This window comes from Clinocottus analis, unplaced genomic scaffold (genome assembly GCF_023055335.1).
Source record: "Clinocottus analis isolate CAN_PGR_092001 unplaced genomic scaffold, fCliAna1.0.p SCAF_18, whole genome shotgun sequence".
NCBI lineage: Eukaryota > Metazoa > Chordata > Actinopteri > Perciformes > Cottidae > Clinocottus > Clinocottus analis.
The window spans coordinates 8352501-8367839 of NW_027175909.1; the positions used below are offsets into that span (position 1 = coordinate 8352501).

General features: G+C 40.5%; 1 protein-coding gene across 4 annotated transcripts in view; it reads right to left on the reverse strand.

Annotated features, from left to right (window-relative positions):
- Positions 1-15038, reverse strand: part of mllt10 (MLLT10 histone lysine methyltransferase DOT1L cofactor) — a 42099-nt gene extending 27061 nt beyond the window's left edge. For 3 of the 4 annotated variants that reach the window (XM_068581690.1, XM_068581689.1, XM_068581688.1), the window contains exons 1-6: positions 14652-15036; positions 10457-10536; positions 6743-6797; positions 3816-3925; positions 3606-3709; positions 3299-3392 (exon numbers count right to left, since the gene is read on the reverse strand). In XM_068581690.1, the coding sequence (XP_068437791.1) occupies positions 3299-3392; positions 3606-3709; positions 3816-3925; positions 6743-6797; positions 10457-10536; positions 14652-14814 (606 nt within the window). In that variant the 5' untranslated portion in view covers positions 14815-15036. Of the gene's footprint in view, positions 1-3298; positions 3393-3605; positions 3710-3815; positions 3926-6742; positions 6798-10456; positions 10537-14651 lie in introns of all 4 variants that reach the window. The other variant, XM_068581687.1, reaches the window with a different exon arrangement.
- Positions 15039-15339: the final 301 nt, after the last annotated feature.

The window sequence follows — 15339 nt, forward strand, 5'->3', positions numbered from 1 at the left end:
AGGACCCACACAACCATGTTGTATTTTATTGTTTCTCCTTTGCCAACACTTAGATATGAAGAAGTATCATGGGACATTTTTTTGAGGGGTCTTGTTTATCGATCCCAGTCCAAGTCAGATTGCTCTTGCTCATAATATTGGTTGCCATGGTGATAAAGAACTACATCTTCAAATTACAGCCAGATTACCTCCAGGCATGGATCAAGGCGTGTGTTTACCCAGTCTACTCAAAAGAACAGATACACGACCAGAGACAGTTTCTTTTGACATTTCATGTAAAACTGACTTTTCAAGGCAACATGGGATAAATCCTCCTCTTCTGGCCTCACATACAGATTATTGTCTTAGTCATACAGCAATTGATTCCCTTTAAAAGGTCTCAATCTGGACTTTCAAACTGACATACGTATGCAAGAGTTCATCAATTACTTTTCCTTCTGAAAAACACTTGATTATCATTCAACCTCACAGGAAAGCCTGAAAAAGAAAAACACCTTTGTAAAAAAGCTAGCAGAATTAACTTGCATCAGTATATTAAGATAACTTTATTTTCTCTGCACCTTTTCAGGGATTATTCAGGGAGCTATGTTATGTTTGTAATTCAATTAATATAACTAACAACAAACCTAATTTGACAGAAAATGACCAGTTGTGACAAAGTTACGCAACAATGTTAGCCACTGAGCATCGTCGCTGAAGATGTTTGAAAACATATTATACCTTATTATATTCAGCAGTGTGTCAGCAACACACAGAAAAGAAGTAAAGCCGATGCATCAACGAGTGCATTAACACTTCGAACATTTGGGAAAATTATTCACACAGAGTGACCACAGAGGCTGAAATCAACAACAAACAAGGATAATCCAAGTTTGAAATTAGATTTGGATACTGACAGAGTCCAGTCAAATACCATATGATGGTAACATGCCGTAAACATCCATCAAGTGGTATTTCATGAAACCCACTCTGCTAACAACATTGCTTTCCTTCTCATTGATTCCCTCTTGTACAATCCTGTCATCCATACAATCCCAGCTTAATGACATTAGACCCCAACATCCAAATCCACTCATACGCGATCAATAGAACAGCACGAGTCTTTCCATCAGCATTTGTTAACATTGCAAAATGTCATATAACTATATGTCTGCGTGTGTTCTGTGTTTCCATCCAACCACTGTTCCAGATATCATGATAGTTGAGTCATGCTGCTGTTTTTCATATTTCCGTCCCTCCAGCCACAGATGCAGTGTGTACATGCATACATGTGTACCTTGGAATACGTTGTTAACTAGAAAATGGCACAATATCCGGAAAGCAACAAGACGTCTCTACAGTGACTGCGTGTACTGAAAACATATTCCTCCCGCATATCCAGTTGTTGCATTCTGTGTGTTGATATGCCTACCCTCTCCATGCTATCTTCTTGACAATGGACCAGCTATGAAGTTTGCACTTTGCTTGTCGCCATAGTGAGACTACAAAAGATAAGCTAGCAATCATGGACAAGAAACCAGCAATGTGCCAATTAGGAGTGAATGCCAATTCTTTGAAAGAAAAAAAACATGCAGACAAAATAAACTGTTATTCTGCCTTCTCTTTTGTTAACCTTTATGCTCTTTTACATCTCATTCGTCACTCTACTTTAGGGCTTTATGATTCCCGCGATGTGAAAAACCCAAAACCCTGATTTTCCACTCGCAGATAGATCTGGAGCTTCTCAACTCAACCCCCAGATCAGAGGCAAATTGCCGTTGGCTTGGCGCCGCAGCTCAAAGACGTGAGCCAGAATCTCACCAATGCATCACCTACCAGGCTAAATATCTGGCCAGTCGGGGCGCTACAGCCAATGAGAACGCAGGAATGCATGGTGAAGGAAAACTTGGGGGGAGGGGTCGCCTGTGATTCATCCAAAAAACAGAGGGATTCAAACACTTAGAGCTAAATTCAAAACCATTTACTTGACATAAGGAATTCCTATTTTGTTGTAAAACTGTACGTGATCAATTCCTTTAAGAAAAACACTGAATCACTGAGTAAAAGCTTCCCGGAGAGCACTAAACTTGCACTGCACAAAAGCTGCTGCTGCTGCTGCTGCTGCTGCTGCTGCTGCTGCTGCTGCTGCTGCTGCTACTCAACATTTACAATTCAACTGACAGGACAGGTCTGTTGGAAAGCTAAGAAGTAAATCACTGAAATCATATTTTCAAAAGAATTTGAAACACAATGATGAAGCCTGAATAGACTTGCTCGACCTTACAGTGAAAACCCGACTCAAAAGGACCCTATGCGGCACCTGCAAACCGAACATACCATGCCCACTCTGGGCTTAGGCCCAATACACAGAGGATAGGAGGGGACCATGGGCCACTGATGAAGAGATTTGAGGCATCAGGAAGGGAGGAGGAATAAGAGTAGATAGAAAGGTGTAAAGGACAGGTGGAAGAGAGGCAAACAGTGGGGAGATGGATTCATTGGTCCAGTGAAAGCGGAAGCAGATGGGGAGAAAAATAGATGGCGGGAAAGGGGGCAGAGGCTAACAGAGAGTGGAAGCTGACTAAAGGAGAGAGATGGCCAAGCCCTAAAGAGAAAACGTCAACAGACGAAAGGACAAAAGATAGCGGAAGGAAAGTGGAGAGTCGGAGTACAAGAAGAAGGACATGGATGATAGGGCCGAAGGGAGGGAGAGGCTCAAGAAAAAGAAGAGGGTGATGAGGAGGAGGGAGGGAGTCATTTCTCAGTGGCAGCAGAGAATTAGCAAATCATTCACAAGGTGAAAGGCATTTCTCACCGTGGTACAGGTAAACCAATGTGTGTGTTGTGCATTCATGCTTGTAGTTAGCAGAACAAAAAAACTACATGAATCCTCATTCAAATAGTTAATAGACAGACAACCTTCAAGACACACTCATGCATATAGATGTCGCCACATACAACACTGTGGTCCTCAGTATGCACAAGCCAGAGTGGTTTCCCACATAAAACTACATGGAAGTGCAATCAATGCTCAGTTATAAAGGAAATACAATGTGCCCATGAGACTAGTTCAAGCTAGTGAGCGAGACAAAAGTCTACTTATACCATCAGAATTATAAAACACAAGGTAGCTCCTCAGGTGATAAATTCAAGCAATATTGAATCATCCTACACTTATACAAATCTAACTTTTTCTTACATGTGGAGAAATAGACTAGGGCTACAAAAATTAATTGGTTGAGCAGAATTGTATATTGGTTTGTTTTGTGTGTGTGTGTGTAGAATATATATATATATATAAAAATATAAGTACACTTACCAATTTGCTGTGGTGGTACTTGCAATATCCACAGTACTTGACATTGTCTGCATCCGATCCTTGTTCTTCACATAACAACCCCGCAAACTGGGCACTGTCAGAGCGTTGTGTGAAGCAAATTAAAGAGATGTTAAAAAATAAATAAGGATGTTGTAACACAATAAGAATCACTATGAGATGTGAAGTGAAGGGATTTTTTTTTACTCAAAAGTATATTAAATCTTCAAGTATTTACTTGAGTGAGTGAAGAACTGAAGACACAATCTTCTTTGTCTAGTGAGGTTAATGGGATGTGAACGGCTCTCACCATGTGACATGGAAGGCCTGCCTGCAGCCATGTTTGTTGCAGGTCATACAGGCTCCAGTGGCGGCTTTACTCTCTCTGCCCTGGTCCTCACAGATGTAACATGTCTACACAAACACACATAGTTAAGAGATTCAATTTAGTCCTTCATTATATTTCATTGTATATGTGATTTTGGGACATGTTTAAATGCATAGGTACATTTGTTTTTACCTTGTTGTAGCGATCATGTGGCACAGACTGGAGTACTATGGGCTCCATAGTCGAGACATTGGCGAATTCTACTTCAGGTATGTAAAGGGCACAAACTACATGGGCCCAGCCTGCAAAGACACACAAAAGCAAACATCAACTGCTGCACATATATCACAGCAAAAGGCAGTTTGTGATAACAAAACAAACTTTGCATGAAGATGTTATACCACATGTGAATAACTTTAATGTGAATAAGGACGCACACAATTGATGTTATCCACTCGTTTCATTTGTTGATTGCAAGTTGCAAAGAACGGATGAATGTGAAGAATACAATACAAACTGAATTTTCTCACCCATCATCATTCATTACATGATGCATCATCTCATCCGTATCTCTCTGCACAGTGCTTAACTAAAATATATACAGTCCAGTTCAGTTAATTAATGAATGCTCATGTCGAGATATTTCCCAACTATTATAGTGAAGATAAAATAAAGTCTTCCAACTCAGTGAAGCGCAGCAAAACTCAAAAATAGTCACTTGAATGTGTTCCTTGTTCGTCCATGAAACTTTGACAACAAACAAAAGTTCCAATGTGGACCCGAAATGGACACAAGGGAATGATAGAAAATACTTCTTTGGCAATTAATGTGGTCTGGTTCAAAAACTAAATGTCTAACCCATCTAATTGATGCGGTGGTGACTTATTGAAAAAGTGGCTGGATGTTTCCACAACAATGCACGCAACATTGTGGCTGCTAACTCCCTTGGATGGTTAAACTGTGGATTTGATCTGAGCCTGTTCTGTAAATACACTGCAGCTGGCAATAAATGATGGATTTGAACCGGTTTGTGCATCGGTTAGGAACGGTTAGGAACTTCAACCCCAATGCCCCAGCATGAAACGTACCGATATTGTCGAACAGTTAACGCTCAGTTAAGAAGGGTCAGCTATTGGTCAGAGAAAAATTATAAATTAGCAGCCCAGTATGGGGCCACTGTAAATATGCCAAACTGCAGTTTTTGTTACATTCACATTAAAAACATGAATTAAACTGAGTTCAACTCAGCTGCTGCTGAATCTAAAATGTTTTAATTTGCAATGTGGTAGTTAATCTATCCAAATAGCAGTTTATTGAGCCCTAACACACACAGCTGCCTGTCAGTGAAGACAAACTGGGGGCGGGAGAATGACAGCGGGGCATGGTGGAGTGGCAGCAAAATTGACGACAAGCTGAAGAGGAGCAGAAGGCGGTCAACGGGAGGTCAAATGGAGGTGGGAGTCTCCCGCCACACTGGAGGTGTCTGTTTTTCCCCATAGCGGAAACAAAAACAGGCTTAAACTTACAGTTGAACCCCTGACCTGCCTTTGACCTGGTGAGTGGGACAGGGGTAGGAGGGCAGAGGGCGGGACAGAGGGGAGGCAGCGGGTGTGAAATGGGGGTATGTTGTTGTTTTGAAGTCCCTCCAAGAATCTGGAAGAGGCCTATAAAACAGCACTATAAAAGTGGCACAGCCTTCCTCCTCAAACTAAGCATTCACAGTGTTACCCCCCTAAAATCCTAACAAAGCATCCCTTCACAAACATGCTGTACTCCAAGAAGTTATCAAAGTCTAATTGTTGATGATAAAGTGTAATGTGATTTGAATAATCAAAAAAACAACGTTATGAGTTTCTGTGGTAAATCTCAGTACAACCATGACGACAACACCAGTTAAAAAAAATTGGACCGACTTTAGTTCATGTTGTTCTTACGGTAGCAGGTACTGAACATGTTCAGTGAAGACACGTGTGTACAATCAAAATATGCTCAAGAGTGACTGGAGCTCTGATTTGATGCAATATAACTAATATTTCTTAGCACTGACTTGTAGGAAGTGAACTTGATGCTGATTTGAAAGTTCAAACTCCTGAAATGTATAGATGTAAGAGAATATGTTTGTGTAAACAATTTAAACTTTGTATGTTATCTTTAAAGTCCTATTATTAAGAGGCTAACATATACATATATATATATATATATATACACACATATATATATACACACATATATATATATATATATATATATATATATATATATATATATATATATATATATATATATATATATATATATATATATATATATATATATATATATATATATATATATATATATATATATATAAAGAAGGGCAGAACAAGCGTCTGTAAACTTAAGTTCTGACTCCCTCTATATATTTTCTTTCACCTCTGCCTACTATATGTTAAGATGCTAGATCAAATGCTCATTCGAGACGGATCCCTTACTCTGCTTTATTACTGTCCCACCTGAAATAACAGCAACTACCACACAGATCAACAAGTGAAGAGGAAGTGACACAAGCAGAAGAACGAACGGTATGGGGAAAGAGATGGCAAGAGAAAAATGGGGAGGAAAAAAAAGAGAGGGAGAGAGGGGTCATGGGAAGGGTAAAATAAAAGAGAAAGTAGTAAAACGGTGTGTGTTAGTGTTGTCCTGATGCCTCCCTGCAGGCCTGGACACAATCCCACAGCTGTGCCTCTCTCCCCGACTGACTCTCTCAAACACACACACACAGAGAATATTTACAGTCTCCACCAAACTGACCTCCCAATGAACCCAGAGAGGAGACTCCTCACAGGCCATGCACTATACCCATCCTGGTCCGCCCCCTCATAAACACACACACAAAACATGGACTGGCAAGGACGGCAGAGAGAGGCTACACACACACACACACACACACACACACACACACACACACACACACACACACACAACAAACAGCAACATAACTCTCCCAGCACGCTCACACCCCTTAAACTTGCCAGTGACATGCAATTAATGACAAAATACCAAAATACACAAGAGGCTCACCACAGTTGTGTGTGCCTGTGTGCGTGTGTGCGTGTGTAAGTAGCCGAGAGGGATTCTACCTCCGTTGTCTGTCCTCTTGAGGGCTCCATCTTTGTGGGGACACAGCTCACATCTCTGTGGGTAAAGAAGAAACAACAGGTCAGAAACAACCGGTCAACCTGATTTACTTCAGGGGAGGGAAGCACAAACGTATGACAAATATGCACCTATTTAAGATAAACTGGCGAGTGGCCCCGATTTGTGGCACAAGTCCAGAATTTCTACGGGACGACATCCTCACTACCCGCTGCCACCAAAGGTTTTTTCTGTCTCCACGTGTGCATGTGTGTCAACAACTACAAGTACTAGTGCAGTTATTTCTGCTGCCGTTGCGCTTCAACTCAACTCACACAGAAGCTGGTGTTGCTCATCCTAAGTGTGACAAAACCTGTGTGTGTGTTTGTGAGAAATAGTGAAGGAAGGCTTTCATGTTTCTTTTCTTCTCCTTTTCTGCCACCAATAATTTTCTGTTGCGTGATTAAATTCACACCTCACAGAAACACAAAGTGTAGCTGCTTCCACTCCACATTGCCATTGTATAATTAATCTTTCTGAACAGATACCTGTCTTTATTTTATGCCTATAATTGTTTTGTTTATTCTAATGTTCTGTTCAAAAAGTGTACAATGTTTTTACTGCAATCTGTCTGAATTTGGCCCCTCAAGATTACGATACATTTCTAAATGTTCCTTTATTAGTAGAACAAGGCAGAATCAAGGAGTTAAGTACTTTGCAACATGGATTTTGACGGGCACTCACACTAACTTTGCACACAATGCAATTCCTTGTGAATAAAGAGAAACACACACATAATTACACGTAATTAAGAGATCTCGTTAATGTTGTATTTCTCCTTCATCCGGTTACAGGGAGTTTTCCCGCTAACTTTCTAAAAGAGAGATATTGCCCTGCACGCTCCCATGAATACAGCAAGTCAGGCGATCGTTCCGACCACCTGTACCAACAGCCACGCGAGTAAATCTTGTCCCGACATAATCTCGACAGGTCCTTAGAAGTTTGCCGAGGTCATATAAAGTTGAAACTCAGCAAGCCATACCAGTTTGGGTAGTTTGCACCAAGTTTTACAAAAAAGAACAAGTAAAATATAGAAACTCTTTAGCCAAATTCCAGTCAGTCTTAAGTAAAACGATTTGAAGGTCTCTGGAGAACGGGTCATTTCTGCAATTATTTGAAACGCAGTGTTTTCCAGGGCCACGCGACATTGTAACAGTTTCACGGGCCGTTATGATGCAGACTCGATGGCTTAACGTTTGCCATAAAATGCCACACACAAATGTGTGTATTTGGTAGTGTTGGTGAACTGAACGCATTTAAACAGAATTTAAGCTAATCTTTTATTAAGCTTTTCAATCTGGATTAAATATAATCTATGATGAAATATGATGGTAACTGGTGCACAATACAGACTGTGGGCTGACTAGGCAGAATAAAGTCAAAAGGACAGCAGGACATGCCATATGAAAGTGGTTGCTCCACAAAAAGAGGTAGTGGCAGTAGCAGTTAGACCATTAATATCATTTATTTAGTTATATTGCCTTTAATACTGCATCTTCTGCCAAGTTGTATAGAAGAATAAACAATAGACATGGTGGGCTAAGCGACTCATGTCTCAAGTTAAACAAGGCTACTATTTAAATATAATACAATTCCTTCTGATGTTCCTTGTTTAAAAAAAAGTAGTACATTTTATTTGGAGGAAATGTTCTGAATGTGATATGTGATATATATGGGTCGCTTTAGTCTTAGTCGACTAAGATCTCTTGAGTCTATCGGTTATTCATTATTCATGCTTTATGACTTACTTAAAAAAAAAGAAATTCACAGAAAATCTCTCTGGTAAACACAAGATTTTTGTATGATTCTTTGTAAAGAAACTCAGTTTTTTTAATCTGTCGATTAAATCGACGAATTGTAAAAGTGTTAGTCGACTAAGGTTAATTCGCCAATAATATGCTGTTGCTTTAAAACCCTGAGCAATCCCCAAACGATCTCTGTCCACACGAGCTCTTCACCATTTTAGAAATTATTTCCATTCATACCAACAAAAACGGCCTGAAAAAGACGTGACCATTCACGTGAACTGGGCATGCGGTTAACGATGTAAACTGGTTGCTTTGTTAACGAATAAACAACAGAGTATTGTTATACTGTTTAGTAAAAAAAAATAGGTTGTTCTTAATCCTTAAGATCTTCTTCTACATTTCCCCACATGCACAATAGTTTTATTTTTCAAACTTAGTTACAATGCTGCAGGTCTCTCTCTCACACAGAGACTAAATTTACTTTCAAAATTAACACTTACTAATCAAGGTTACAAGGTTATGGGTCAAGATATTTGGTCTACACTAGTCTCTCACTTGTTTCCCCTCAGTTTCATTGTCTGTTCTCACACTCCGAGCTCTGCCGGGGGGCTGGAAGTCCCTGGCATTCTGGAGAGCATTTATGCTTTTGTTCGTTTACAGTTTCTTTGAGAACTTTACATTTTTTTTGCATAACAAATTAAGCATTGATGAGAAAAGGAAATCCTCAGTTTTGTATCCATCACCCTCCTTAAAGCCAGAAACCATATTTTCCAAAGTCCACTCTATAGGGCTGATAATGCTGCTGGACACACTGCCCGCAACTCAATCCAAAAGCTTGCTTCCGCCGCATGCAGGCAGTTGTAGCATTATAACATGCAGAATGTAGATGCACAACAGCTGCTGACTATAGACAACAAGGTCAGCAATGCCTGTAATCAATTATCCATGTTAAAAGAACCAGTGGCAGTCGATTGGTAATCGAGTCTGATGATGTTTCTGTTCTTCCAGCAGCACCAAGAGTCAGGAAAGGACACGTTGTGACTGCTAAGAGCCATCAAGTAGCAACGAGTGTTAAGTCATCGTTTTCAACGTTCCTTGTTTCTGCCTGTCCACACTACAATGCAACCAGGCAAACTTTTCAAACTAACATGACATTAGAAATGAATGTAGGAAAATATATATGCGTTTCAAAACAAAATAGTCGTGTGGATGTAGCCTGAGACGACCAATAATAACAAATGTTGCATTTTTCCATATCATAGTAAATATAGTTAATTGTGTCAAATGTAACCGACAGCTTCCAATACCTCTGAACTGCTACACTGTGTTAAACTACATATTTCCAGTAAATCATACTAAAAGGTTGGGCAATATGCCAATGTTTCTCATCGAACATAGCTCGATGAGAAACATATTATTGCAAAGCAACATTTGTTTGTTGTATATTAAAATAATAAATAGTTCTGTCAAATAAATACAAATAAAACAGCCACTAAAACACATGTAATTTTTATTCAGATTTGTAGACGGCAGTCCATTGAAATTATCTTGAATTAATTGTAATTGTAGTGCAAAACAATGGCCGACCAGAATATTCAGAAACAGTGGACGACTCGCATTCAGAAAGTTCTCAACCAAATCAGCACAAGATATGATATTGACTACCCAATGAGATGAAACATTACAAACAGTGCCTTCAACATGCAGTGTCTTGTTATTTTAAGAGCTTTGTTCCAAGCACTTTGAACAGACTCACTGATAATTCAAGACCCAACCTATTTTCCGGCACATTTACAAACATTTACAAATGACTGCACAGGAGCATGAGGTCCACTATCTTCGCCAGACAGTCCTGTTATTCCAGGAGTTTACTCATAAATGATGAATGGATAGATAGATTCTGTGACTCACCACACGGGCTGCTCTCTCCTGAGATTCACACTTTCTGCAGAACCACGGACCAGTGGGCACCTGCACGATGCCATAGCAGGCTGAGGAGAAACGAAGGGGGACGTTTTGAGTAAGTCATCACAACCTCAACAAAAGACTACATTATATACCACAGAATACATTCACACAATGATAATGAAAGCACACCAGACCAGACTACACTTGATAAAATCTTAACGATATCACACAATCTCCACGGCCAATCATTTTTTACAAGGTAAACTTGAGACTAAACTGGTTTGAATGCATACCTGAACAGTGTTTTCATGTGACAGACTGTTAAACACACTGCTGTTGTTGGTATTATACTCCACTGACAGCTGACATAGTTTGCCTGCCCTACAAACTATTTTAGGCCCCGGGGGACAAAGCGAGAATCACCGGTAATGCATTGTTAGTGTCAACACATATAGGCGTCAATAATAATTGTTTGCCTTATGTTAATGTGCAAAGTGTGTGACACCATACATAAAGAGGCTGTATCCAAATAGCCCACTCTTCACGTTTCTATGAAAAAAGTCAAAAGAAATGCCAACAGCTGCATTATAGAGATTAACAACTACTATGAAAATAGTAGCTGTTAATCTCTAAAATACAGCTGTCGACATTTCTTTATTATGACAATAGTAGTTGCATAAATATGACAGGTAGAAGTTAGTTTATTTACGCACCGCTGTGTTGATGCTACTTGTACATCTCTTTACTTTTATACACTCTACGTTGTCAAAACCAAATATTTTGACACAGCATTAGTAAACAATACAATTATCAAAATGGCCTGCAACGTCAAACGCACCCAAGTTCTTTTTTCTTGGTATGACTTAATTTCAATGACGCTTGGGCAAATAAGATTTAAAGTTGCTGTACAGGCGGTGCAGCCTAAATACAGCAGCACTACCCTAAATAGCCTTCCTCTACACATTTTCAGATTATCTCTGATCGGACCAGAGCCCATAATCCAATAGAATAAACAACTATAATCTAGTTTACTGAGAACAAAACGCCCAAAGGTTACTTCAAACAAAGAAGCTGGTGAGCAGACAAAACAAGAACCAGTCGGATAGGATATTCTGCACACACTACACTTTTTAATAATTATAGCAAGGCGATCCAATTACTTAAAAACGTCCAATTTGTATTTGTTGCCATGCTAACCATGGAACATAGAGTATAGATTTGCCTTAATGGTATTTTAACTTTCTGTTAGATTTAGAGGAGCCCTCAAACACAGGAGCAATGAATTCAACATTCATTTGGAACAAATGTAAAGAGATTTTGAAGGGCAATACAATTTCCTATTCATTCAAATACATTTTTACCCAAAAGATATGTTTTGCTCTGGAAATAAATAATTAATCTAAAAGTATATATTTTAAAGTGCATTGCAATGTAATAGTACAACCTCATTTATACTTTCTTCCAATTGTTCTCTCAACATTATTAAATAGTGTACAACATTATAGTATACACTGTGAAATTAGGATACTCTCCCAGTCGCAGTGAAGCACTCATTGTCTCGTCTGACTCCTTTTCAATACATCTCGATAAAATAAACTATTTTGACAGATATCTAAATTGAAAGTGCTCAAACAGATTAATGTCTGCCAATTCCTTAACTGTTGAAATGAGTCACTCATTTGATATTGTTGAATGTTGCGAACATGTTTGGTTTACACAGATGCTGTCCTACCTGTGGTTCAGGGACAGCTCTATACAAGTTAACGTATGAAGAGACAGGGCCCTCTATTCTTTATTAATACAGTACAGCTTGTCTGCTTCCCGTAATTCACCAGAGGAGGAATAAGTGACTTTCTAATCAGACTCAAACTCTGACATACTTTTGGGAGTTCCGTGGACAGCTGCGAACATGTACCGTGCAGTTCCACTCATTTTACAACATAGGGTCTATGCGGTCTGGTGTTCCTTCATGTGTATTTCCATCCCATCCATTGCAGCAGCAATGCATCATAATGTTGTGGCAAGGAGTTCAACTGCCATCTGTCGGGCCGCCTGTATTTGCATATCTCAGCAATCGTTTGCCCAACCTACTTTACTTTTGGTGTGTGCATTGCTTGGGACCCAAGAGGCTGCTTTGTCAAAAAGGTGCAATTTGGGCATATGGTGATGCTATAACAACCAACTTTTTGGGGCTCAAGGACAAAAATTATATGATTCCAAATGGTAAATGTACTTGAACTTGTACTTTTTCTAGTCTTCTGACCGCTTTCATTGACACCCATTCATTCATATATGGGACCATGCCCACCTGCCCACCGAGACTATCTAATCATTCACACCCAAACATACGTAGCATTTGGGAGCAAATTGGGGTGAAGTGTCTTGCCCAAGGACACATCAACATGGACTAGCGCAGCCGGGGGACAAAACCGCTGATCCTCTGAATGAAGAACAACCCGATCTACCACTGAGCCACAGTGGCCCTATGAATCTATCTACATAAACCTTGCCCGTTTGAGTCTAGATTGTTTTCCAGACGTTTTTAATTATGTCAAACTCTGTTTCTTTGCTGCTACTGCAACAAAGTTTGAGCAATCGTTGTTCAAATACTGAGGGCAGGACTTATATTATAAAAAAATATGTATCTCATGAACGCTTTGTACAACATAATCAGTAACCATATTTGGTAGACAAAGTTGGTGACATTCGGCTGTAGCGACATTGTCTAACTAAAGCAAGGAATCTCTGTCCATGTGTTTGCACCCTTTGCATGTATCGAGAATCATTCATTTGATCTACGACACACTTTGAACTGCTGGAGACCAAAAGATGTGTACTTTCGAAAGTTGGTGCAATTCGAACATGCAACAATACGTGATATTATTAAACTTTGAATAAACAAGAGAACAGCTCTCTGGGCAGTAGCGGGGTTCGGGGCTTCGAGGCTCACCAAAGTCGAGAAAAAAAGGACCCTGCTTCTTACTTGATGTATTAACGAATTAAACATTATTCAATACAGCATGAGGTTCATTTTGTAAATTATTAACCCATTTACAGTAAAATAATATAATAGAGGTTGCTTCAGGGTAAGGCCTTCTTCGTGATTGACATGACACTACCACATCGTTGTTCTGTCTGGGACTTGTTCTTGTTTGAGACCTTAACCTTAACATAGTCTTAAAAGCGGCAGTCAAACCAACGGGTGACGACTCAGTGAACTATGTCCAATACCCAACCGTGAATTTGTGTACAACTCCATCCCTACACATTGAAACATAAGTATTTGTGATCGAGACGAGTGATCGAAGCGGCTACCTTGCGGTTTGAGGACGATGAGCTACAGCTACAAGTTAAAGATCTATGTACTTCCTCCGACAAAGCTGAAGTGAAACCTCTGTTTTTCTTTTTTAAACCTGTATCAAATGAATTTAACATTTGTGTGTTGGAAAATATGCAACAGCTGGCTTAGAAACAAGCTCCTGTCAGAACTCCTTAGCAGGCCAAACACCAGCAAGATGTGTCGAAACAAGCTGTGTTACAAGTGTGAATACATTGAAACGCTTCATGGATCAGGACTGCTGACATTTCAAATAGTTTACGTATCCCCCAGCGGTCGTCCAATCGACACATGGCCAGCTGTTACATTTGTAAACACTGGACGTCATCGTCTGAGTAGTTTCGCGAGAGCAGTGTCTTGGCTGCATTGCATCATAATACTACAAGCTTGAGAGATCATTGTTTAGTGTTGTGTTTAGGGGCTCTACATGCAGGACTCCAGACCTAAAACACAGCGTTTAACACCGTTTGTATTGTAATTTAGGAAGCTAATCAGCCCACTGGATTACACATTTTACTACAAATCGATGCGATCTTCCGCGCGAAGTGTACACCTTTTTGACGTGAGGGTGAGAAGGGGTGACCCTCCTGCTCCGTATCACCACATGACAGCTTCAGACGGGAATGCAGGCGAAACGAGCACGACTCAGCGGATTAGACGTGCGAAGATAGATGCCAAGCAAAAAATGAATAAATAAACAAGCAGTGGACGTCCTTGCAGCGTGAGCGGAGCCCGACCTCGGCATGGCCTTGGTGAGGGCAAGCGGAGGAAGCTCCGTAACCTTGCAACAAGACTACGCTAACTAGCCCGTGGGCTAACGGCTAACTCCCCGCCGACCAAACGGCCAACGGCATCGCTTACCTTGATGCACGGCGACGTTGCAGCCGTGTCCGTCGCAGTACACCAGCGGGTTTTCGGCCCAGCCCCTCTCATCAGAGCAAACGCAGCAACCGCCGATCATCTCCTTCATATTATTCTTCGACAACTCGTCGTCCGCCGCCAGACAACGCTCGCCGGAGACCATCTATGAAGAAAGCGGACATGCGGAGGAATACACGGGTACAAAGATAAAGCCGAAACCTTCCCCGAAGACGCTCTTCTTCCCCGTTGCTTGGCCGCTTTAGGTCCCACTCGGTCGAAATGTCATGTTTTGAAGGTATTTACGTCCCTTTTCGACACCGTATTTTCTCACCAAAACATCCACTTCACGGCGCGACGGTGAGGAGAAGAGGGGGGACTCTTCGAAGAGAACCGGAAGTGCGTAATGACGCCAGGCGCGCGTGTGCGTGCCCTCTGACAGGAAGTAAAAGACGGATGTGATTGGTTTGTCGAATACAACGTTCCATTTTGGGTCCACATGGTCAAGTTGGTTTGAAAGTTTGTAGCAAAGACTTTTCGCTTAATTCGCCTCTCTGTCAACATTGTAGCAACATGGAGGCAGGGAAGGATGTGGTTACCTGACAAAGAACAGTTAGAAGCAGAATGTTTCGGAAACAGATGTGAATGTTGAGTGTAAAAAATGTGTTTACTTTCTTATTGGTCTTTTGAA